Raw genomic sequence first — 27,383 nt, 5'->3', positions numbered from 1 at the left:
GGTTATGGTTCCATGTTTAAACTTAGCATTATTACACCAGGTCATCCAGACGTTATTTGTGTCCTGATATGGAGAAACATGAAGTACATAATATTTCCATGATGTAGATTCTAGCCAAAATATTTAACTGCAACCTAGCCTTTAAAACTTACTTCTAGTTTACAGGAAATATAAAGAAGAGAGGAACAAGTCAAATACCACCATGAAGAAGCAACAAGTCTAAAAGATGTGACATTCTGCAAAACAAATGCTACCATCTCTTCAGCAAGTCAGTGTCATGTGGGGAAGTAGGACCTAGATTAAAAGAGACCAGGTGCAATTTGTAGTCCTGTACTAGACTCTAGCTTGAACAAACCAATTGAAATTTCAAGGACGTTTTGGTGGCAACTGGGGAAATTTAAATTTAGATATGGTGTGACTACCAGATAAAATGAAAATGTATTGTTATGAAAACATGTAGAGTCATTAACTAAGCAAACACATTAGAATGTACCAAATACAAGTCTGGTTAAAAAAATACCAAAATGCAAACAAAAATTAAATTCAAAGAAAAAATATTAAAAACAGCAAAGAAAAAGCAAAAATAACATACAAGGGAATCCCCATAAGGTTACAGCTGATTTCTCAGCAGAAACTCAACAGGTCAGAAGGGAGGGGCAGGATATACATAAAGTGATGAAAAGGAAAAACCTACAACCAAGATTACTCTACCCAGCAAGGATCTCTTTCAGATTCTATAGAGAAATCAAAACCTTTACAGACAAGCAAAAGCTACAAGAATTCAGCACCACCAAACCAGCTTTACAACAAATGCTAAAGGAACTTCTCTAAGTGAGAAACACAAGAGAAGAAAAAGACCAAAAAAACAAACCCAAATCAATTAAGAAAATGGTAATAGGCACATACATATTGATAATCACCTTGAATGTAAATGGATTAAACACACCAACCAAGACACAGACTGGCTGAATGGATACGAAAATAAGACCCTTATATATGCTGTCTACAAGAAATCCACTTCATACCTAGGGACACATACAGACCGAAAGTGAGGGGATGGAAAAAGATATTCCATGCAAATGGAAATCACAAGAAAGCTGGAGTAGCAATACTCATATCAGATAAAATAGAGTTTAAAATAAAGACTGTTACAAGAGATAAGGAGGACACTACATAATGATCAAGGGATCAATCCAAGAAGAAAACATAACAATTATAAATATATATGCACCCAACATAGGAGCACCTCAATACATAAGGCAAATGCTAACAGCCATAAAAGGGGAAATCGACAGTAACACAGTAATAGTGGGGGACTTCAACACACCACTTACACCAACAGACAGATCATCCAGACAGAAGATAAATAAGGAAACACAGGCTTTAAATGACACAACAGACCAGATAGACTTAATTGATATTTTTAGGACATTCCACCCATAAGCGGAAGAATACACTTTCTTCTCAAGTGCACATGGAATGTTCTTCAGAATACATCTCATGTTGGGTCATAAATCAAGCCTTGGAAAATTTAAGAAAACTGAAATCGTATCAAACATCTTTTCCAACCACAATGCTATGAGATTAGAAATCAATTACAAGAAGAAAACTGTAAAAAACACAAATACATGGAGACTAAACAGTGCACTGCTAAATAACCTAGAGATCACTGAAGAAATCAAAGAAGAAATTTAAAAACACCTAGAAACAAATGACAACAAAAACACAATGATCCAAAGTCTATGGGATGCAGCAAAATCAGTTCTAAGAGGGAAGTTTATAGCAATTCAAGTTCACCTCAAGAAACAAGAAAAATCTCAAATAAACAATCTAACCTTACACCTAAAGCAACTAGAAAAAGAACAAAGAAAACCCAAAATTAGTAGAAGGAAAGAAATCATAAAGATCAGAGCAGAAATAAATGAAAGAGAAATGAAGAAAACAATAGCAAAGATCAATAAAACTAAAAGTCAGTTCTTTGAGAAGATATACAAAACTGATAAACTTTTAGCCAGACTCATCAAGAAAAAAAGGGAGAGGACTCAAATCAATAAAATGAGAAACGAAAAAGGAGAGATTACAGCTGACACCGCAGAAATACAAAGGATCATAAGAGACTACCACAAGCAACTATATGCCAATAAACTGGACTACCTGAAGTAATGGACAAATTCTTGGAAAGGTACAACTTTCCAAGATTGAACCAGGAAGAATTAGAAAATATAAACACACCAATCACAGGTAATGAAATTGAAACTGTAATTAAAATCTTCCAACAAACAAAAGTCCAGGACCAGATGGCGTCACAGGCAAATTCTATCAAACATTTAGAGAACAGTTAATTCCTATCCTTCTCAAACTCTTCCAAAAATTTGTGGAGGGAGGAACACTCCCAAACTCATTCTACAAGGCTACCATCACCCCAATAACAAAACCAGACAAATATCACACACACAAAAAAATTACAGACCAATATTGCTCATGAACATAAATGCAAAAATCCGCAACAAAATACTACCAAACAGAATCCAACAGCACATCAAAAGGATCATACACCATGATCAAGTGGGATTTATCCCAGGGATGCAAGGATTCTTCAATGTATGCAAATCAATCAATGTGATACACCATATTAACAAATTGAAAAATAAAAACCATATGATCATCTCAACAGATGCAGAAAAAGCTTTTGACAAAATGCAACACCCATTTGTGATAAAAACTCTCCAGAAAATGGGCATAGAGGGAAACTACCTCAGGATAATAAAGGCCACATATGACAAACCCACAGCCAACATCATTCTCAATGGTGAAAAACTGAAAACATTTCCTCTAAGAAACAAGACAAGGACGTCCACTCTCACCACTATCATTCAACATAGTATTGGAAGTCCTAGCCTCGGCAATCAGAGAAGAAAAAGAAATAAAAGGAATACAAATTGGAAGAGAAGAAGTAAAACTGTCACTGTTGCTGATGACATGATATTATAAATAGAAAATCCTAAAGATGCCACCAGGAAACTACTAGAACTAATCAATGAATTTGGTAAGGTTGCAGGATACAAAATTAATGCACAGAAATCTCTTGCATTCCTATACACTAACAACGAAAGTTCAGAAAGAGAAATTAAGAAAACAATCCCATTTACCATTGCAACAAAAAGAATAAAATACCTAGGGATAAACTTACCTAAGGAGGCAAAAGACCTGTACTCAGAAAACTATAAAACACTGATGAAAGAAATCAAAGATGACATAAACAGATGGAGTGATATACCATGCTCCTGGATTGGAAGAATCAATATTGTGAAAATGACTATACTACCCAAAGCAATCTACAGGTTCAATGCAATCCCTATCAAATTACCAATGGCATTTTTTACAGAAAAATTTACAAGAAATTTTACAATTTGTATGGAAATACAAAAGACCCCAAATAACCAAAGCAATCTTGAGAAAGAAAAATGGAGCTGGAGGAATCAGGCTCCCCGACTTCAAACTACACTAAAAAGCTACAGTAATCAAGACAGTATGGTACTGGCACAAAAAGAGAAATACAGATCCATAGAACAGGATAGAAAGCCCAGAGATAAACCCACACACATATGGTCACCTTATCTTTGACAAAGGAGGCAAGAATATACAATGGAAAAAAGACAGCCTCTTCAATAAATAGTGCTGGAAAAACTGGACAACTACATGTAAAAGAATGAAATTAGAATGCCCCCTAACACCATACCCAAAAATAAACTCAAAATGGATTAAAGACCTAAAGGGTAGGATAGGGAGGGTGGAAGGGAGACACAAGAGGGAGGAGATATGGGGATATATGTATATGTATAGCTGATTCACTTTGTTATAAAGCAGAAACTAATGCACCCTTGTAAAGCAATTATACTCCAATAAAGATGTTAAAAATAAAATAAAATAAAATAAATAAATGTAGGGCCAGACACTATAAAACTCTTAGAGGAAAACATAGGCAGAACACTCTATGACATAAACCACAGCAAGATCCTTTTTGACCCACCTCCTAGAGTAATGAAAATAAAAACAAAAATAAACAAATGGGACCAATTAAACTTAAAAGCTTTTGCACAGCAAAGGGAACCATAAACAAGATGAAAAGACAACCCTCCGAATGGGAGAAAATATTTGCAAAAGAAGCAACTGACAAAGGATTAATCTCCAAAATATACAAGCAGCTCATGCAGCTCAATAGGAAAAAAACAACCCAATCCAAAAATGGGCAGAAGACCTAAATAGACATTTCTCCAAGAAGATATACAGATGGTCAAGAAGCACATGAAAAGCTGCTCAACATCACTAATTATTAGAGAAATGTAAATCAAAACTACAATGAGGTATCACCTCACACCTGTCAGAATGGCCATCACCAAAAAATCTACAAACAATAAATGCTGGAGAGGGTGTGGAGAAAAGAGAATCCTCTTGCACTGTTAGTGGGAATGTAAATTGATACAGCCACTATGGAGAACAGTATGGAGGTTCCTTAAAAAACTAAAAATAGAACTACCTTATGACCCAGCAATACCACTACTGGGCATATACCCTGAGAAAACTATAATTCAAAAGGAATCATGTACCCCAATGTTCATTGCAGCACTATTTACAATAGCCAGTACATGGAAGCAACATAAATGAATGGATAAAGAAGATGTGGCACATATATACAATGGAATATTACTCAGCCATTAAAAGGAATGAAATTGAGTTATGTGTAGTGAGGTGGATGGACCTAGAGTCTGTCATACAGAGTGAAGTAAGTCATAAAGAGAAAAACAAATACCGTATTGTTAACGCATATATATGGAATATAAAAAAGTGGTACTGATGAACCTAGTGGCAGGGCAGGAATAAAGACACTGACGTAGAAAACGGACTTGAGGACACAGGGGGAGAAGGGGAAGCTGGGACGAAGTGAGAGAGTGGCATGGACATATATACACTACCAAATGTAAAATGGATGGCTAGTGGGAAGCTGCTGCATAGCACAGGGAGATCAAGTTGATGCTTTGTGACGACCTAGAGGGATGGGATAGGGAGGGTGGGAGGGAAGGCTTAAGAGGGAGGGGATATGGGGATGTATGTATACATATAGCCGATTCACTTTGTTGTACAGCAGAGACTAACACAACATTGTAAAGCAATTATACTCCAATGAAGGTGGGGAGAAAAAAAATACCGAAATGCATATGTACATGTGTCTAGAAAAATGTCTGGAATGACATACATTAATGTGTTAAGGGTGGTGATTAATGAGTTGTAGGAATGTGTTTTCATTTTCTTATTTTTGTGTTTCTGCATTTTGTAACTTTCTACAATGCACGCATCCTGTTTTTATAATAATAGAAATTAAATAAATAACAGGAAGGCTTTAATAAGTTACCTTCCAGCTTTTGGAGGCAACATGTTATAGCTGAAAATATTCTCGACAAAGACTCCGGACATCCGAGTTCTAAATTTGGCTTTGTCACAGCCATTGGGCAAATTACCCAGTGATTCTTCATTCATTAAACTGGAATACCTCACAAATAAGAATAAATAAAATACTAAGTGTGAAACATTTTATAAACTATAAAGTGTGACTATGATATTAGTTATTATATTATTGTACAGACTGCAGGACTAAGAGTCAGCCAGCCACTCTAATTCAGACTCCTTCTAGACTTCCAAATTACACTACTGAAATGTCTTTATCTCAGCACTTCTAGATAGATCGTGGGCTTAGGGTTGCATCACAGACTCTGCTCCCCCTGCCCCCACATCAAAGCTTCCTAGATGACATAACCTTGGTGTATCACAACAATGCCAAAGGGAACTTCTGATGTAGAGAGCCAGCTATTTGCTACCATAGGGACAGCGCACTGTTTTAATTTTCCAGTAAACTTCTCATAACGAATTCCCTTTTGTCAGGACATCTACTGCTTATAAGTTCTATGGTTGCTGCTGCTTCTGAATGCTAGTTTCTTTGCTTCTCATTCTGATTTTCCTCCTTTTGTCTTCTACTTCTCTTTAAGAAATCTGGCTTTCATAACCATCACCAATGAGTGTGTTTCGGTTTTCGTATCAGCGGCAAACAAAGCAATCCCATTATGTGAGATTTAATCTTTGCATATTCCAAGTTTTATTAGTGACCAGTGTTTAAAGCTTGAATCTTTAATTCCCAAGAGAGCTTGTTGCTTCTTTGAACACCAAGGTTTCCAGAAGGCAGGCCTCCAGATAAATGAAGTATTACTGTACATGTTTTTAACATGGTAACATGGTCAAAAGGTAATCATGCATCACAGAGTACCTTTCCTATTTTCCTGATTTCAGCTTCTAAACCCCCAAATCAAATCCTGTAAGTTGTTAAAAGTAAACTCCAGTTTCAATTGGTACCCAACGACAAAAGGACAGCAGTAATCAATTTGGCAAAATAGATGAACATATATATACAGTACCTTTTAAAGCTTCCGTTTCTATGTCTACTAATGGCTTTCCCACGTAGGCAATATCGTCTAGATTATAATATAGTTTTTTAATGACTCCATCGTAACGACTAGTGATAGTAACAGAAGCTTTATCACTTTGAACTTCACAGATGCTATCAAACTGAGACACTGTATCTCCTTCTTTTACATACCTAAAGGAAAAAGATGCAAGACACTTTTACATGAGCAATGATAATTACAGATCATCTTAACAATATAAATGCTACACTGAATTAGATCAGTATCCATCGAGCCCAGCATTTGGTCCCAGATAGTATACCAAAGAATGTTTTAGAAGAGACTACAGTGGCTTCCTGAGGCTCTTTGATGCCCCTTCAAGAAATATAAAAAATTTCAAAATAATTAAAAATTCATAGATCTATAATCAAAAATTTTAATTAATTTGTCAGGTTTTCTGCCTCAAATATGAAAAATGTATTTTAAAAGTGTTATTTCCTTTTATTGTCTTAGGCTTTATCAAATTTTAGTAATGCCTATTATTTCTAGAATTAATTTTTTTTTTTTTTTTTTTTTTTTTGCGGTACGCGGGCCTCTCACTGTTGCGGCCTCTCCCGTTGCGGAGTGCAAGCTCCGGACGCGCAGGCTCAGCGGCCATGGCACACGGGCCCAGCCGCTCCGCGGCATGTGGGATCCTCCCGGACCGGGGCACGAATCCGTGTCCCCTGCATCGGCAGGCAGACTCTCAACCACTGCGCCACCAGGGAAGCCCTAGAATTAAATTTTAAAAATTGATATCCTCAATATAATTCCTTTTTAATTTCATGAATTTTAGTTTGAGTTCTTAGTCTTTGTTTCTAAGATGGCTAATAAGTTTCAGATTCAGGTTCTTCTGACCTGAGGTCATTGCTCTTTCCTTGATCCCACAATGCAATAGATACAAAATCATAAAGTACATTTATGTTATTATAGTCCTCTTCTAACCTACAAAGCAATTATAATGAGAACTGCAGGGAAAGAATGTTCAGGTGGCTGAATCAGATTTTTGAAAGGATCTTTAACAGTATACAATTGTGGGAGAGAATCTACTGACTCACCTTAACTGTTACTTCTAGAAATCTTTGAAAATTATTTCAGTACCCAGAGGTGTTTCCTTTTTTTCCAGAAAGGGAAAGAAAGAAAAGGGATAGAAGGATGACTAAGTAAAGAGCTTTTTAATTTTTGTTTCAAGCCTTATTTTTTAACCTTTCAAAAATTATTTTTTGATTCATGTCTTTTGGTTTAATATTGTAACCTTTTCTAAAACTATAGGCAAACTCTCAGGTAATGGTGAGTCAAATGTACTTGCATTCTTACTGAAGTCATTTTCGGTAAAGAGACCTTAGACTACATGATTATTTTAAAATAGTTTGGAAAAAAGTTCTAAGTTCATACATTAAATGCTTTTCAAAACACATGGTCATATCAACTTAATATCTTTTAGAGGCAAATTTCTCTTTTTTAGCTGAAGTGAGGGGTGGGTAGTGAAAAAATTTTTTAAAGGAGGAAAAAATAATCCTTAATAAATTACATTGAATAAAATGCCATACTGTAGGATGAATTGTGCCACCAGCATATTGGCAACACAAACTAGATTACCTTATTGCTTTAAAAAAATCATATATGTTACAGAAAGAGATGTCTCAATTTAAATAGATTTCTACTTATTTTTATACTTACTTAAAAAAATTTTCAGAATAACTTACCATTCTTTAACAGTTACTTCTCTAATTCCTTCACCAATGTCTGAGAGTTTGAACTGAACAATCTGTCCCTGTAGAGCTTCGAAGACAAATGAGAAATGATCTCATTAAATATGTAATGTATTGCTAATAGACAGATGCTTTGACATCTAAAATTAGAAAATATTCTCAAGCAGAGGCAGAAGTTATTTCATTTTTATAGATTTTAAAAAGCATTTTATAATGTTTATAATCTCTTCATTATTCATAACTACCCAAGATTTATATAAATTATTCAGTGACACAGACCTATTGATATTGCCACTGAACTGACATTTTCCTATTTCCAAAATAATGTTCTTTTACAAGGATATAGGAGGCCCTTCCAACAAATGAGATTTTGCAATAATAGCAATGAACAGAAAATAGAACAAGATATTAGACAAAGGGAGGTTCAGCTGGATCTCCTTGTTGCATGTTATGAAACTATAATAAACATCAATGGCCTGCTCTTAAATCTCTTTTGACTTCATACCACTCTTCTCATTCCCGGTGTCTAAAAATCAGGCAGATCCATACCTAGAAGGCTTGGAAAATTCTTATTCGCTCAAATGATGTTCTACCAACTTCTTAAATTTTAGTCTTCTATTTTCTCTTAGCACTTTTTTTTACTCCTTTTCAAATTTCTACACCCTCTTTATAACACTTAGATGCCAATGATAATTTATGGTAATTATTCCCAAGACAGAAAGTATGTATGGATCCTCTCACTTTTCCAAATTAACAAATGGCTCCGAAGTGACTGAAGAGCGCTCCTCTATCTTTAAACTACTATTAATCAAAATTGCTTATAAAATATACAACAAGCTGATTAAGGTAGGAAATTTTTCTTTAATAAATATGAGGAGATTAGTAGTTAAGAAATACGAAATACACTTTTGATATGGAGGTCTTAAGCACCTCTTGTTTCCTCTCTAGTAAGTGGGGCCTCTCACAGCCTGCTGCTCAGAGTATAAACTGGAACCTTTCTGAAAAATAGTTTGGCATTAAGAATCAAAAACCTTAAAAAAAAAAAAAAAGTCTGTTTCTTTGACTCCGTAGGTAATTTTACTTTTAAGATTTTTTTTTCCTTGAAGAAATACAGAGGTACACGAAGATTTCTGCTCAGGAAGAGTTATCATAGAGTTATAATAAAGAATTGGAAACCAACTGAAGTAATCAAAAATGGCAAGTAAGTACACCATGTCACCTCTATACAAAGCAATATTATGCAAGGACCAGCATGTGAAAGGGCATGGGAATATGATACTATGCAGCCTGGTTAGGGAATGACAAACACTTCCGTACAGCTGAGGATAGGCTACGTGGCAAGAAATAAGCCCAGATTTAAGGCTTTGTGCCATGATGAGGTGAGGTGTTTGGATATCCTAGAGGTAATTAGGAACCAGTGGTAAATAATTATGGTCATTAATTCTTTGCAGCTGTTCCCATTAGAGGTACAGTTTATCTTACCACTAGTTAAATCTACACTGGCCTATGACTTGTTTTTACCAATAGAGTACAGCAGAAGTAAAGTTGTAGGTTCTGGAGCGCAAGCCTCACAGGACCTCACAGCCTCCACTTTCTCCCTCTTGGAATGTGCCTTGAGATCCCCATATAAGGAAGCTGTTCTAGTCTACTGGAGGATGAGAGACACCACATGGAGGAGAAATGAGATGCCGCAGCTAAAAACCAGCACCAACTGTCAGACACATGTGTAAGACCATCTTGGACCTTCTGACCCAGATGACCTTGTAGCTGAATACAGTCACATTAGTGAGCCCAGGTGAAACCAGCAGATGACCTTGTAGCTGAATCCAGTCACATTAGTGAGCCCAGGTGAAACCAGCAGATGACCTTGTAGCTGAATCCAGTCACATTAGTGAGCCCAGGTGAAACCAGCAGAGGAGCCACCCGACCAACCCACCCCCAGAATCCTGAGGAACAATAAATCATTGTTCCTTTAAGGCACTAAGTTGTGGGGAAGGTTATTATTCAGCAATAATTGGCTGATAGGAGTCCCATCTACAATTTCAGACCTATAACTTTATATCTATAATTTTAGAGAAAAATATCTCTGGCAGGAATGTGATGGAAAGGACTGGGGGAGGGGTGGCAGAGAAAGCAGTTAGGAGGCTATTGTAGGTAAGAAACTGAAGTATAGAACTTAATATATTTAAATATTTTCAAAGCTGTCTGAAAAGGCGAAGACAGATTTAAAAACATTTAAGATGTAATATTACCATATCTTGGTAATCAACGTGATGTGAGACAAGTATCGAGATGGCTTCAGGTTTCTAGCCTAACTGTTTACTGAGTTAGGGAAGAATTGGAAGAGGATGTATCCCAAGTATGTAGAACAGTGCCTTGGGATTTGCTCTCACAAGAATACAAAGTTGGATACTATGTTACTCCCATTTTCCAAATGATGAAACAGAGAGAAATTAAGTAACTTGGGTCAGGTTACACAGCTAGTAACCCAAAGCTCCTTAAGTGTTTAGACACTAGGGTAGGAAGTTGGAGTTTCTGCTTGAATGGCCTCTATTTTCTCTGAGAAGTAAAGAGAAAAGATCAACTTTTGAAAATAGAAATCTTTTTTTTTTTTTTTAATGGTGAAGATAAGGTTTACATATCTTAGGGTGATGCGGAAGAAGACATATACAAGGCATGGAAGGACTAATTGATCTCAGGGGTTGGATCCGCCTGGAATTCCGTTATTCTTCATCACTAGCACAGACTAAGGCACTATGTATCTGTCAAAAGCTTAACGTTGTAACGGAAGTCTAGGGTTCTTTACCAGGGTTCTAAATAGAACATCAGGGAAAAAAAAAGTTTTAGTGCCTTTGCCAAATCTAATACTTAAGTCTCAAGTTCTTTGCAAGGTAGAAAAAGTTGGGGGAAATGTAATTAAGTGGTAAAAGCCAGAGAACTTTGTATTTACACAAGCACCTCATCACACTATCTTAACATGACAGATTAAGTGCCTCATCCAAAAAACAGTAATACAGTGAGTACAAGGATACAATCTACTAAGTCAACAATTTAATCTAAGTCATATCAATGCTGACTGTTGCACTTAGGTAAGTCATATGATAAAGAACAGAAGGCCCAAGAGAACCCAGTCCCAGCATTATGAAGACACAAGTATTAAGGGAAAGTATGTGAAAGGGGAGTGGGTGCAAAAAAAAGAAAAGAAAATGAGAATTGGATAGATGTGGGGAGAGCAAGGAGGGCCAGGCTAGAAGCAAAAGGTCAACTTTTTTACTTTGATAAGTCTTCAGTTACTGAATAAATATAAAACACTATGCTGTACAGGCTATTCTGAGATTATACTTACCAGCAGTTGTTTTCAGCAGCTGATGTGGATGATTATACTTGAATGAAGGATAACCAAAGAAAGACACAGAGTTTGGTTTCAAAACATGAGTATTACCACATGTTTGAAAGTAGCGGACACAACTCTAGAGATGGGAAAACAAAACAGTAAAAGGTTTTATAAATGATCTTAATGGCGTATCTCTAAGTATATACTGAATTTCAAGTCTATTCTAAAAGTAGAACAATCATTATCACGATATAAACAATATGAAATTAGGCTGAAATCAGAACACTTGGCATCAGTGACAAGTTTCTGGTTAAGGAAACAAAGGAATTCAAACCCTAGCACACAGAATATTTTCTTGTTCTTTTGTTTATTTATTTATTTTGGCCATGCCGCGAGGCATGAGGTATCTTAGTTCCCCAACCAGGGATTGAACCTGTGCCCCCTGCAGTGGAAGCAGGGAGTCCTAACCACTGGATCGCCAGGGAATTCCCTTGTTTAGTAAAATTATATCCTGATTTGTCCACATGCTTATGATCCTTGCCTAAAATTCCCTACGGAAGTAAAAAAGTTTTAACAATGTTTTCTATATAAACACAACAGCCTGTAGGTGTATTTGAGTCATTAAAGGCTTCCTGAAATAAAACAACTAAAGAATTCAAAAGTGACTGCTAGCAGGCTTCCCTGGTGGCGCAGTGGTTAAGAATCCACCTGCCAATGCAGGGGACACGGGTCTGGGAAGATCCCACATGCGGTGGAGCAACTAAGCCTGTGTGCCACACTACTGAAGCCCATGCTCTAGAGCCCGCAAGCCACAACTACTGAAGCCCGCGTGCCTACAGCCTGTGCTCCGCAACAAGAGAAGCCACCGCAATGAGAAGCCCACGCACCACAATGAAGAGTAGACCCCGCTCGCCGTGAAAGCCTGAGTGCAGCAACGAAGACCCAACGCAGCCAAAAATAAATAAATAAATAATCACTTCTTTATTCTTAAAAAAAAGTGACTCCTTTAGCATCTAAAGACACAGAAAAACACACATAGTATTGTCCTCAAAGGTTTTCTTATCACAATTTATAGATGACTCTTTAGATTTAACTATTGATATTTTATATAAAATCCTAATATAATAAAATACAATGTTACAGAAATAAGTAAGACTGAATGTATTTCATTTGGTATATCAAAACCTAAGTGTGTGAAAGGTACAATATTTTATTTTGAAAGTTAACATTTCAATGTTATTAATACCTGATAAACTACATCACACTTTTTTTAAAAAAAATTATACAATTTTTAAAGGTTACAGTCCATTTACAGTTCTTACAAAATTTTGGCTATATTCCCCATGCTGTACAATACAACCTTGAGCCTATCTTACACCCATAAGTTTGTATCTCCCACACTGTCACCCCTATATTGCCCTCCCTCCTACTGGAAACCACTAGCTTGTCCTCTATCTGTGAGTCTGCTGCTTTTTTGTTCTATTCACTAGTTTGTTGTATTTTTTAGATTTCACACATAAGTGATTACATACAGTACTTTTCTTTCTCTGACTTACTTCACTTAGCATAATGCTTTTCAAGTCCATTCATGTTGCTGCAAATGGCAAAATTTCATTCTTTTTTATGACTGAATAGTATTCCATTACATACATATAGATAGATACATAAATATATGTATGTATATCACATCTTCTTGATCCATTCATCTGTTGATGGGCACTTAGGTTGCTTCCATATCTTGGTAATTGTAAATAATGCTGCTATGAACATTACGGTGCATATATCTTTTCAAATTAGTGTTTTGTTTTTTTTGGATATGTACCCAGGAGCGGCATTGCTAGGTCATATGGTAGTTCTATTTTTAGTTTTTTGGAGAAACCTCCATACTGTTTTCCACAGTGGCTGCACCAATTTACATTTCCACCAACAGTATACAAGGGTTCCCTTTTCTCCACAACCTTGCCAACGTTTGTTATTGGTGTTCTTTTTGATGATAGCCATTTTGACAGGTGTGAGGTGATATCTCATTGTGGTTTTAGTTTGCATTTGCCTGATGATAAGTGGTGTTGAGCATCTTTCATGTGCCTGTTGGCCATCTGCATTTCTTCTTTGAAAAAATGTCCATACAATTCTGCCCATTTTTTAATGTTGAGTTGTATGATTTGCCTTGATCAAATTTATCAAAGGGAGCAGTGGAAGGAGCTCAAGGACCAAACTGTTGATGACTGTAAATGTCAAATTAAGGAGTCTGAACTCATACATTATGGGTTATTGAAGAAAAAGGATTAATCGTCCAACAAACGAAAGTCCAGGACCAGATGGCTTCACAGGTGAATTCTATCAAACATTTAGAGAAGAGCTAACACTGATCCTTCTCAAACTCTTCCAAAAAATTGCAGAGGAAGGAACACTCCCAAACTCATTCTATGAGATCACTATTACCCTGATACCAAAACCAGACAAAGATACTACAAAAAAACAAAATTACAGACCAATATCACTGATGAATATATAGGCAAAAATCCTCAACAAAATACTGGCAAACAGAATCCAACGACACATTAAAAGGATCATACACCATGATCAAGTGGGATTTATCCCAGGGATGCAAGGATTCTTCAATATACTCAAATCAATCAATGTGATACACCATATTAACAAATTGAAGATTAAAACCATATGATCATCTCAATAGATGCAGAAAAGCTTTTGACAAAATTCAACACCAATTTATGATAAAAACTCTCCAGAAAGTGGGTATACAGGGAACCTACCTCAACATAATAAAGGCCATATATGACAAACCCATGGCAAACATCATTCTCAATGGTGAAAAACTGAAAGTATTTCCTCTAAGAAAAGGAACAAGACAAGGATGTCCACTCTCACCACTATTATTCAACATAGTTTTGGAAGTCCTAGCCACGGCAATCAGAGAAGAAAAAGAAATAAAAGGAATATTGGAAAAGAAATTGGAAAAGAAGAAGTAAGACTGTCACTGTTTGCAGGTGACATGATACTATACATAGAGAATCCTAAAGATGCCACCAGAAAACTACTAGAGCTAATCAATGAATTTGGTAAAGTAGCAGGATACAAAATTAATGCAAAGAAATCTCTTGCATTTCTATACACTAATGATGAAAAATCTGAAAGAGAAATTAAGGAAACACTCCCACTTACCACTGCAACAAAAAGAATAAAATACCTAGGAATAAACCTGCCTAGGGAGACAAAAGACCTGTATGCAGAAAATTATAAGACACTGATGAAAGAAATTAAAGATGATACCAACAGACAGAGAGATATACCATGTTCTTGGATTGCAAGAAGCAATATTGTGAAAATGACTATACTACCCAAAGCAATCTACAGATTCAATGCAATCCCTATCAAATTACCAATGGCATTTTTTACAGAACTAGAACAAAAAAATCTTAAAATTTGTATGGAGACACAAAAGACCCCGAATAGCCAAAGCAGTCTTGAGGGATAAAAATGGAGCTGGAGGAATCAGACTCCCTGAGTTCAGACTATACTACAAAGCTACAGTCATCAAGACAATATGCTACTGGCACAAAAACAGAAACATAGATCAATGGAACAAGATAGAAAGCCCAGAGATAAACCCACACACATACGGTCATCTTATCTTTGATAAAGGTAGCAAGAATATACAGTGGAGAAAAGACAGCATCTTCAATAAGTGGTGCTGGGAAAACTGGACAGGTACATGTAAAAGAATGAAATTAGAACACTCCCTAACACCATACACAAAAATAAACTCAAAATGGATTTGAGACCTTAATGTAAGACCGGACACTATAAAACTCTAAGAGGAAAACATAGGAAGAGCACTCTTTGACATAAATCACAGCAAGATCTTTTTGGATCCACCTCCTAGAGTAATGGAAATAAAAACAAAAATAAACAAATGGGACCTAATGAAACTTAAAAGCTTTTGCACAGCAAAGGAAACCATAAACAAGACAAAAAGACAACCTTCAGAATGGGAGAAAATATTTGCCAATGAACCAACAGACAAAGGATTAATCTCCAAAATATATAAACAGCTCATACAGCTCAATATTAAAAAAATAAACAACCCAATCCAAAAATGGGCAGAAGACCTAAATAGACATTTCTCCAAAGAAGACATACAGATGGCCAAGAAGCACATGAAAAGCTGTTCAACATCACTAATTATTAGAGAAATGCAAATCAAAACTACAATGAGGTATCACCTCACACCAGTTAGAATGGGCATCATCAGAAAATCTACAAATAACAAATGCTGGAGAGGGTGTGGAGAAAACGGAACCCTATTGCACTGTTGGTGGGAATGTAAATTGATACAGCCACTATGGAGAACAGTATAGAGGTTCCTTAAAAAAGTAAAAATAGAATTACCATATGATCCAGCAATCCCACTACTGGGTATATACCCAGAGAAAACCATAATTCAACAAGACACATGCACCTCAATGTTCATTGCAGCACTATTTACAATAGCCAGGTCATGGAAGCAAACTAAATGCCCAAAGATAAAGAAGTGTGGTACATGTATACAATGGAATATTACTCAGCCATAAAAAGGAACGAAATTGGGTCATTTGTTGAGACGTGGCTGGATCTAGAGACTGTCATACAGAGTGAAGTAAGTCAGAAAGAGAAAAACAAATATCGTATATTAACGCGTATATGTGGAACGTAGAAAAATGGTACAGGTGAACCGGTTTGCAGGGCAGAAATTGAGACACAGATGTAGAGAACAACCATATGGACACCAAGGGGGGAAAGCGGTGGGGCGGTGGGGATGGTGGTGTGATGAATTGGAAGATTGGGATTGACATGTACACACTGATGTGTATAAAATGGATGACTAATAAGAACTTGCTGTATAAAAAAATAAATAAAATGAAAGCATAAAAAAAGAAATTAATCTAGGGGTGTGTGTGCGTTAGATTATAACAGGTAAAGCTTGGAGAGAAAGGACAAAGTTAAGGAACAATTATTGTATTTGAGGCATGAAATGACAGGCTCCTGTCTGAGAAGATTTAAAGTAGAAAAAGAAAGCAAGCAACATTAAGTGCAATAGGCATTATGTGATAAATAGCGATTGAGTGGCTATTAAGAGAAAGCTAAAACACATTAGTGAAGGTGCCGACTAAAGGTATAAAAAGGAAAACAGAAGGATAAAAATGGAAGGGAGGGGCTTTGCTGGTGGCACAGTGGTTAAGAATCTACACAGGTTCGAGCCCTGGTGCGGGAAGATCCCACATGCTGCAGAGCAACTAAGCCCGTGCGCCACAACTACTGAGCCTGTGCTCTAGAGCCTGTGAGCCACAACTACTAAGCCCACGTGCCTAGAGCCCGTGCTCCGCAACAAGAGAAGCCACCGCAATGAGAAGCCTGCGCACTGCAACTAAAGAGTAGCCCCCGCTCGTCACAACTAGAGAAAGCCCACGCACAGCAATGAAGACCCCACGCAGCCAAAAATAAATAGATAAATAAATTTATTTTAAAAAAATGGAAGGGAGAAGGAGAAAAAGATAATTTTTCAAGTATGAAAGACATTGTCTTCTACAAACAACACACAAAAAAATACAAAGTAATGAAAAGGCGGTTTAGCAGATTCACATAATAAGGAAATAAATTAGTAATAATTCAGCAGGCAGTTGTTGAGCATACCTAAAGACAGGATTGTTCTATGCTCGAGAATTCAAAGCTAAATAAGATGTAGAATAGAGTCTCTGAATTCAAATTGCTTACACTTTACTGCAGGAAGACAGACAAAATAGAAAAATTCAAGATAATACGGTAAGTTAATCAAGAGTCAAATGCATGATGCCGTAGGGGAGTATAAACACAACATAATAAGGCTTTCTTAATAATTTACTATAGGTGATAAGACCTCTTGTTGCTTATGATTTTTTATAACATATGGAAAAAATAGACTTTTTTTTACTGAGTCGTTCAACAAATGTTTATTGAGTACCTACTATGTGCCAGGCATTTAGGATTAGAGAACAAAATTGATGTGATTCCTTCCCTTATGGAAGGTATAGTCCATACTGTGAAAGATAAAAGCAAGTAAACAGATGATTACAACAGTGTTATAATGGGGGAGATAGTGTTAAGAAAACATAAAGGAGGGAACCTATCTGGAGAAAGTGAAGTAAGACCTAAGGATGAGTAGGAGTCACCCAGGGGGTGAGATGTGTTGCAGAGAAGTCTATAGGGGAGTAAGGCAAGAGTCTTTAAAGCAGAGGAAATAGACGTGCAAAGGTCTGGAGTCAAGAGAGAGAAAACAGCCTGTGTTCAATTAACTGAAATTGTTCAATATACTTCTAGCGTAGTTTAGTGTGAGCTAAGGTTGAAGTGTCAGAGTGGGGACTGGGTAGTTAGGTTTTAGCAAGGAATGAAGCTGGAGAGTTTGGAAGGATCCAGATCATATATTGCTTCATAGTCATTTGAATTCTGAACATTTTGCTGAGAGCAGTTTTAAGCAAGGAAATGACATTCTCAAATTTGTGTCCTACTTTATAAGATCACTCTGGCTACACTATGGAGAACGGGTTAGAGAGGCACAAGATTAGAGGCAGAAAGTCCAACTTAGAAGGTCCAGGATATCTGCAGCTGGAGACAGCTTGGAGAAAAATGACTAGATTTTTGAGATTTACAGGCTAGAATCAAGAGAAACAGGTTTGAGGGTTTAGTTCCAGAGCCTAGAGTCTGATGTTCCTCAGAGACATTATAACAGTCACTGTGAGGTGGCTAAAGGCTAGTCCTTCCAAGCTCCCTTGTGCTAGCAGTGGCCATGTAACACAGTTCTAGCCAGTGTGTCTGGATGGTACCACCACTTCCTCCTTACTGCCCTGAATACAAAGTTGTGGCAGCCCTCTTGTGACCCTGAGGGAAAGGCCAAAGGAATTGCTAAAATGACAACCCTGATAATGATAAGCTACTTAATCAATCCCAGCTGCCATCTAACTTTCAGATGCTTTGTATACACGGATACTTGATTTCCTACTTATCGGTTGGGTTTACTACTTACAGCTGAAAAACACCTAAACTACATGCAATTTGAAGATTTCCAGGACAGTGAGATACATGGGTCTGCAGTAAAGCTGGCTGGAAGACTGGGGAACTTCAGGAATCATCAGCATATAAATGGCAACTAAATTTGAAGAAGTGGATGAGGTAACCCTGGAAGCGCAAGAAGCACAGAGAGGGGCAAAGTCAGAACCCTTAAAAACACCAATATTTAAAAGTTAGGCAAGGAAAGAGGAGGAGGTTGGGATAAAGTGTTCAAAGATGTAGGAAAAAGAATACCAGGAAGCTGGTGTCACAGAAGCCAAGCATGGAGAGCTTTCCAAAGAAGGGAGGCCAATACCCACTAAGGTGCTGCTGAGAAGAGCTTTCTTCTCTTGGTTACCTCCTACTTAGCTTTCACAAATCTCAAATTATACAGTATCCTCTGGGAACTCTCTGACCCCCCAAGATCCCTCCTATGTGTCTCTGTAGCTCTAGGCACTTGTTCCATCTTCTCATGCTGTGCTGTAATTGCTTGTCTTGTCTATCTCTGCCTTTCTTCCCCGTGCCACACCACAAGGCTGTAATTAAACCCTGAGGGGGCAGAAATCAGTGTCTGTCTTATTCATATTTGCACCCCCAATTCCTAGCACAGTACCTGGTACATAGCAGGCTCTTGGAAGGTTTTGTAAGATCAGGGGCCCAACACTGTAGGAAAATTCTGAAGAGGGGACCCAGGAAGAAAAAAGCTATGCAAATAGGATGAAACACTATGATTATTGGGATGTTAATCGTTTGGTGCTAGAAGACTGTATGAAAGGGGAGAAATGAAGGAAAAATGGTGGTGGGTCTTAGCTCTGGTGATTTAAAAGGTTGGAAAGATACTGGTGCAAATGCAGGAGATAGGTTTAAACCCAAAGAACAAAGTTCGAGCCTCTCAGCTGCTTGGAGGCAAGGACCTATGGTGTTACGCTTTCCTTGCCCAGTCTCTTTCTCTAGACTGTAAATTCCTTGAGGGCAGGGGTCGTATTATCAGTGTCTGAAACTAAGGGGTGCTCAATAAATGTTTACTGAATATAGTATATCTCTGTTTCCCCAGTGCCTACCACAATGCCCGGTACCCGGATGGTGCTCAATGAAAGGCTACTGAACGAAAGGATAGCTGGGCTTCGGGTGCAGATGAAGCGGGAGGGCGACCGAGTCACGACGTAAGTGCGCCCAGGTAAGGAGAGAGAGTGGGTTTCCAGACAGGTTGAGCGCCACCTTCGCTGCCCTTCGTTTTGCATACATCCCTCCACCTCTCCATCACGCGAGCCCTGTACGCGAAGCACTAGGAGGACAAAGTAACACACCTCTCCCGGGTGACTCCGAACAAATCACTCCTTCCCGACCTCAGATCTGCCCAACCTGCTTACCAGACGCCCGGCAGTCCGGCTCCAGGTCCTCAGCACACACGCTGCAGCCATCTTACTCCGGAAATGACAACTGCTCTGAGGTTGGAGGAGTTGCCTGCGGGGGACCTATTGGGAGCCGGGAAACGAGCCTTCCCCTGAGGCCTGAGCGGCCAATGGAGAGCGAAGGAACGAGCCTCCCACCCAACAGCCAGTCAGGGAGCGGGGCGGGGCTGAGATAACCGTTGGGGAGGGGTGGGGAAGCCCTGCGGAGTGGGAGAAGAGACAAGTGGGGAGGAGGGCTGCCCAAATTTAGTTTCAGGGACAAAGTTGGGTAAGGCACAGCTGTGTAAGTACCTGTGCGCCAACGATCATATTTTCAGTGCAAGTAATGGGGGAGATGGAGTATGTTAAGGAAACAAAGGAAGGGCACTCACCTGGAGAAATTTACGTTGAAGTAAGATCTGAGGGGTAAGCAGGAGAAAGCAAAAACAAAAACAAAAACCTTCCTTCAGCTTGTATTGTAACTGATTGATTACAGAAAATGGGACATTTCTATACTTTGTAGCAAGGATCTGTACCGCTAGTTGAGTCAAGTCTATACTGGAATACTTCCCAATGACGGGCATTTCTTACTCGCATTGTGTTCTTGGTTACCGAAACTGGCTTTTCGATTTTTTATTTTTTTCATGGAAGATAAACAAGGTTACCGTAATGTCTAAGACAAATGTCATCGCCATTATCTTTCCTTTTTAGGGAATCTGTCAGATGTAGCTGCCCAGCATATGCAAGAATGTCAGACATACTACCTGTATTTATTTGCCTCTTGGAGAAATGTCAAATTGAGGTCAGTGGAACTGGTAAAGAAAAGATCAGAGCTCTAATGGTCAATCCTCCTCACAGCAACTAAGAAACCAATTTCTAGAAATGTCCACGATGATATTTGTCTGTTCTTCCTCTTATAAGGGAATGAAAATCTGTACAGATGTCTAAAGAATTACAGAGAACAAAACCGGAACAAAGACAAAATCATAAATTCTCAACACTGAAGATTAGTGGCCGTAAAACAAAATCTCAGGTACTTCACAAATTCACTGTCGGATATTACTCAAACTCCCACTTTTTATTTTGCTTTATTTGCCTTTCAGTCTATTTCACACACACACACACACACACACACACACACACACACACACACACACACAAACTGTAAGCAATAGATTTAAATCATAACCTTTATAAGAAAACCTGGGATAGTCAAAGAACTTTGTTTTTTTTAACTTTCCCACTAACAAAACATTTTATAGGCACAAATAATATATTTCATAATACTACATGCATGTGTTTGTATAAAAAGATTAAGTAGCTGTGCCTTTGAATTGAATTATTTTTCTTCCCAGAGCCCCTATACTACCTTTTTCCTCTTAACTTTCCCTTTGACTCTACCTTCTCTTAAGGAAATGTCTAGTTTACTTCTTTTCTTTTATACTCTTTACCTCAACATGATTACTGCTTCCAAATTCAGTATGGTATGTTTCCTTATCCTTCCTTCCAACATCAAGAGATATGCCACATATTCACTAGTTAATCCTTTCACTTGAGCTCGAAAGAACCAAATAACCCATTTCTTCTCTTTTTAAAAATTTAATTGAGGGAATTTCCTGGTGGTCTAGTGGTTAAGATTCTGAGCTTCCACTGCAGGGGGCCTGGGTTTGATCTCTGGTGGGGGAACTAAGATCCCACAAGCTGCGCCGGTGTGGCCAAAAAAAATAATAATAATAATAATTGAATGATTGATTGTTACCTGGAAATTCTACTCTTAGGTATCTACCCAAGAGAAATAAAAACATATGTCCACATAAAGACTAGTACAAGAATGTTCTTACAGCCTTATTTATATTAGCCAAAACGTAGAAACAACCCAAATGTCCTCCATACGTAAATGAATAAACAAACTGTGGTGTATTCATATAATGGAATATTATTCATCACTAACAATGACTGAAGTAATGATACATGCTTTAACATGAATGAACCTCAAAAATATTATGCTAAGTAAAAGGAGCCAGATCCAGAAGGTCACATATTGCCTGATTCCATTTGTATGGAATGTCCAGAGAAGGCAAATCTATAGAGACAGAAAGCAGATTAGTGGTTGCCTGGCACTGGGGGTGAGAATGGGGAATGACTGCAAAGGGGCAAGAGAAAGATTTTTGTGAACAATACGGAGATTTTTAATATATTTACAAAGTTGTAAAACCATTACCACCATCTAATTCCAGAACATTTTCATCACCTCCCGAAAGAAACCCCATGCCCGTTAGCAATCAATTCCCATTCTGGAACTCCCTCCCACCCCTGAGTCCCTGATACTACTCGTCTACTTTCTGACTATAAATTTACCTGTTCTGGACATTTCATATAAAAGGAATCATACAATATGTGGCTTTTATGACTAGCTAATGTTCTCAGGGTTCATCTATTTTACACATGTATCGGTGCTTTACTCCTTTTTATGGCCGAATAATATTTCATTTTGCAGATATAAATATTTTTGTTTATCCACTCATCAGTCAATAGATATTTGGGTTGTTTCCACTTTTGGGCTATTGTGAATGCTGCTATGAACATTAATGTGCAAGTTTTTGTGTAGATATGTGTTTTATTTTTCTTGGGTGTATACCTAGGAGTTGAATTGCTGGGTTGCACGATAACCCTATGTTTAATTCTTTGAGGAACTGCCAGACTGTTTTCAAAGGTGGCTGCACCATTCCACATTCTCACTAGCAGTGTATGAAGGTCCTGGTTCCTTCACATCCTCATCAACTCTTGTTATTGTCTGTCTTTTTCATTATAACCATGCGAGTGGATATAAAGTGATATTGAAACGGAGCAGGACCCTACGGTCCTTGCCCCCCGCCCCCCATATCCTCAGCCTGCCTTTTGTCTGTGGAAATACTTTAGCCAAAGAATAAGTTTAATCAGAGAAGTGAGAAAATACAGAAACAAAGGAAAACAGTCAAAGGAGACCAAATAATAATAGTTTAATCATTAAGCATAGTCAAGGACCTTTATTTCCTCCTTAAGGGCTATAGATAATATTCTGGGCCATATCCTGTGAGCTGTTTTGCAGCTACTGAAGCCCCCACCAGGTGAAGGAGGATGACTACATGATGACCAAACTGAAGCCATGACATAAGCTTCCACAGTTCTGAGAACTGGCCTCAAAGAAATGGGAACAAACCCTGGAACTAAAGATTAATCAGTAATCTTGAAACAACCAAGATGATGCTGATCAGACCACCACATTACTTATTTCAAGATGACTGTCAGAGCTGACTATGCTGTTCTGCTCCCTCCCTCTGCCTATACAGCCCTGAAACTCCCCTTTAAAAGCCCCTGTCCCCTGAGCAACAATCAGGAGCTGGTTCTCTTGCAGGAGTCCACCCCCCGGTTGCCGGCCTCCGAAATAAAGCAAACTTTCCTTTCCTACCAACACTTGCCTCTCAAGAATTGAGAGAATTGTCTTTGAATTATCTTTCAAGTAGTGTTCAGTAATATTTCATTGTGATTTTGATTTGCGTTTCCCTAATGATGAATGATGCTGAACATCTTTTCATGTGCTTATTGGCCATTTGTATATCTTCTTTGGAGAAATGTCTATTCAAATCCTTTGCCCATTTAAAAATTGGGTTGTCTTTTTATTTTGGCATTGTAATAGTTCTTTATATAGTCTAGATACTAGACTCATCAGATATATGACTTACAAATATTTTCTCCCATTCTTTTTTTTTTTTTTTTTGCGGTACACGGGCCTCTCACTGTTGTGGCCTCTCCCGTTGCGGAGCACAGGCTCCGGACGCGCAGGCTCAGCGGCCATGGCTCACGGGCCTAGCAGTTCCGCGGCATGTGGGATCTTCCTGGACCGGGGCACGAACCCATGTCCCCTGCATCGGCAGGTGGACTCTCAACCACTGTGCCACCAGGGAAGCCCTCTCCCATTCTTTAGTTTGTCTTTTCACTTTCCTGATAGTAACCTTTGAAGTACAAAAGTTTTTTTATTTTAATTAAATTGAAGTCCAATTTATTTTTAAAAAATTGTGCTTCGGGTGTCATAGCTCAGAAACCATCAACTAATCCAAGGTTATGAAGAGTTATATCTATATCGTCTTCTAAAAGTTTTATAGTTTTAGTTCTTACATTTAGGGCTTTGACCCATTTTGAGTTAATTTTTAAAATATTATGGGAGATATTTAAGTCTTTAAATCATCTTGAAATGGTTTTTGTGTATGGTGTGAAATACAAATCCAATTTCATTTTTTCTTACAGTTAACCTGTTGTTTCCACACCATAAACTGAAGAGTTCTTCTTTTCCCACTGATCTGCCATCTCATCTGTCAAAGAAATCAGTTTAAGGGCTCTAAGTAATCTATTTATCACTGTACCAACCTCACATTATCTTAATTACTTTAGTGTAGAGAAATCACTGAGGGGGCATGGAAAGGAGACTTGACCCATAAGCCCACCCCCACCCCCGCCTCCCGGCAAACCGGGGGCGTGCGAATAAGCCAGAACTGCAAACAGTCCTGGATGCTTTGGGCACTGATCCATGAAATGTCCTCGGTATAATCAGAATAATGGGAACACAAGGAAATGTCCTTGTGCTGCTTTTGAGCTCAAGGACGAAGCAAGGCAAGTCTTCAAGAAAGCCCACTGTTGCTTGTATAATCAGTGAAAGCATATGTAGCTGCTTTGGCATTTCTGGAATGTTAAGAAAACAAATGTTAAGGTGTAAACATAGATAATGCTTAAATAAAAGTCACCACAGCAGGATGGGACGGCGCTGTATTGCCTGAGCGAGCAGCAGCCCTCTACTGTTGTGTTTCTGCACAATTCATCTCGTGTGATGAGCTTACTTTCAGCCCTGTCATAAGAAACTACAACATTTGGCGCCCGAACAGGGACCTGAAGGTAAGTCTCGAGGTCACGCGGGACCGAAGGGGATTTTTGTACGCTAAAGGGTAAAGCGAAACCTTCGGGAAGAGTAGAGTCATGGGGAATTCTCCCTCAGTGGAACGTCACTACATTAGACTCCTGAAACAGTTATTCCGGAGTTCTGGAGTGAAAGCGAAACAAGAATCTTTTGATGAATTGTTTGCGGAGATTCGTAAACATTGTTACTGGTTTCAACCTACTGGTCATAACCAGTTGAATTTAAAAGTTTGGAAACAGGTTATGCGAGCATTAAGAAGAGCTCATCAGTATGGAGACCCTATATCTGTCCGTGTCTGGTCTCTCTGTAATCTAATTTCTCTTGCCCTAGAATCATTACAATCTGAGACTGAAAGAGAAAATGGGGCGCGCCCTCAGCGTCCGAATTCTGCTCCCGATCACTCTGCTACTTTTCGTACTCTGTCCCGTGAATCTCCTATAGAGGACCTTCCTCCGCCTCCTCCTCTTATGTCTGAGACAGGAGAGGATTTTTCGGGCTCCAGTGATGAAGGGGCTCTTTCTGATGATGATAAAGGTCGGGAGCAAGCTAGTAAACAAAATGAGATGCCACTTTCTCAACAGAATGAGATTTCTGATATACTTTCAAAGTTGAAAAATTTGATGGCTAAATTGGAAGAAAATAAAAACAATGCTACCACCTCTTCATATCAGGAGCCATGTCCTACTATTCCTTCGGCTCCTCCTTTAGAATTAGCTGCTTATCCTGTTGGAGCCTCTCGTCAGTTTCGATTTCCTCTAAAACCTGAATGTAATAAACTTTTATTGGAAGAAGAGATGAATAAGGAAGAAAAGCAATATTCTGAACCATTTTTTGCTTTCCCTATTGTTAGACAAGCTATGCCTGCTAATGATCAATTTCCGAATGGATATATGAGTGTTGAGTATAACCCTCATGATTTTAAAATTTTTAAAATGCTAAAAGAAGCCATTAAGGCATATGGGATGCATTCTAATTATGTTCAAGGACTTTTGTCTGGGTATGCTTCCAAAAACATATTAATTCCTCAGGATTGGGAGGCACTTGCCAGGACTGTTCTTGAACCTGGACAATATATGCAGTTTAAGACTTGGTGGAAAGAAGAAGCTGAAAACATGGCAAGGACTAATGTGGCCCGTAATCCTCCAGGACCACTTTTAGATGAATTAATAGGAGCAGGGGCATTTAGTAATGTACAAGCTCAAGCTCAATTTGATGATTTACGAATCATTCAAATACGTATGTGTTGTTTGCGAGCATGGCTACGAGTGGAACCCCCTGGAAAAACAGCACAATCTTTTACTAAGTTAATGCAAGGGCCTGGTGAGCCTTACACAGATTTCTTGTCTAGATTGCATGCAGCCATTCAAAGAGCTGTAGCACAAACAGACGTGCAAGATTTATTATTACAATCCTTGGCCTTTGAGAATGCAAATCCTGAATGCCCGAAGGCATTGCGGCCTTTACGAGCTGTAAACGCTCCACTTGAAGAGTATATAAAAGCTTGCCATGATATTGGATCTCCTACTTATGCCAATTTACTTGCAGCTGCCATAACTGGAGGGTTGAAAGATAATCATACTAAATGTTACAATTGTGGAAAGTATGGACATATGAGGCGAGATTGTCGAAAAGGGCAAGGCCAAATATCAAAACAGGTTAAGAATGAACAGCCACCTGGTATGTCGTCGGTGTGGTAAAGGACAACACTGGACTAATAAATGCCGTTCCAAAGGGGATAAGTTAGGAAATCTTTTGCCTCCACGAGATAATGTCTCGGGAAACGGGAAGCTAGGCCCAAGCCGGGGCCGCAACAACAATACGGGAAAAGCGACGGTAAATTCTCAACGGTATCTTGTAAGCAATGGCAGCTTTCATCAGACACTACAGGACAATCTCAACATCGGCTCTTAGTTACTGATCTCATGCATGCTACCAGCGGCAGTGCTGCCGTTGACTTAATTGCTCCTCGAGATTGTATCCTTACGCCAGCAGGAGTTCACAAATTAGCTACAGGAGTTTATGGGCCTATACCTGCAGGAACCGTGGGACTATTATTAGGACGAAGTAGTTTGACTCTGCAGGGTGTAACAGTTCATACTGGAGTTACTGATGAGGATTATAACGGAGAAATTTCCATTATGATTTCTGTTACAAAACCTACAGAATTTAATAAAGGACAAAGAATTGCTCAATTGTTACTGTTACCATGTATAAAACAAGCAGCCGCCCCGGTAAAGCGTACTGGGGGGTTTGGCAGCACGGGAAAAAATGTTTTTTGACAATCCTTTATCGATGATCAACGTCCCCAATTAACGATTACCTTTAATAATAATGTGAAATTTACGGGCCTTGTTGATACGGGAGCCGATGTGTCTATAATAAAACAGTATGAATGGCCTTCACTTTAGCTTCATAGAAATTCTGGGT

The 27,383-nt window shown here is 38.4% G+C and overlaps 1 protein-coding gene and 1 long non-coding RNA gene across 4 annotated transcripts in view; one reads left to right on the top strand and one right to left on the bottom strand.

Moving 5' to 3' along the window:
* Positions 1-20,086, bottom strand: part of DBT (dihydrolipoamide branched chain transacylase E2) — a 46,410-nt gene extending 26,324 nt beyond the window's left edge. For 2 of the 3 annotated variants that reach the window (XM_060302223.1, XM_030868806.2), the window contains exons 1-4: positions 19,988-20,086; positions 11,550-11,673; positions 8,198-8,273; positions 6,465-6,646 (exon numbers count right to left, since the gene is read on the bottom strand). In XM_060302223.1, the coding sequence (XP_060158206.1) occupies positions 6,465-6,646; positions 8,198-8,273; positions 11,550-11,673; positions 19,988-20,038 (433 nt within the window). In that variant the 5' untranslated portion in view covers positions 20,039-20,086. Of the gene's footprint in view, positions 1-6,464; positions 6,647-8,197; positions 8,274-11,549; positions 11,674-12,424; positions 12,460-19,987 lie in introns of all 3 variants that reach the window. The other variant, XM_060302228.1, reaches the window with a different exon arrangement.
* Positions 20,087-20,782: 696 nt separating this feature from the next.
* On the top strand, positions 20,783-24,336 carry LOC138842850 (uncharacterized). The gene is made up of 3 exons (XR_011377788.1): positions 20,783-20,810; positions 20,930-21,041; positions 24,293-24,336. It is a non-coding gene; the product is annotated as an uncharacterized lncRNA (long non-coding RNA).
* Positions 24,337-27,383: the final 3,047 nt, after the last annotated feature.

This window comes from Globicephala melas, chromosome 1 (assembly GCF_963455315.2).
Source record: "Globicephala melas chromosome 1, mGloMel1.2, whole genome shotgun sequence".
Lineage (NCBI taxonomy): Eukaryota > Metazoa > Chordata > Mammalia > Artiodactyla > Delphinidae > Globicephala > Globicephala melas.
This window is presented reverse-complemented; position numbering and strand designations above follow the sequence as displayed.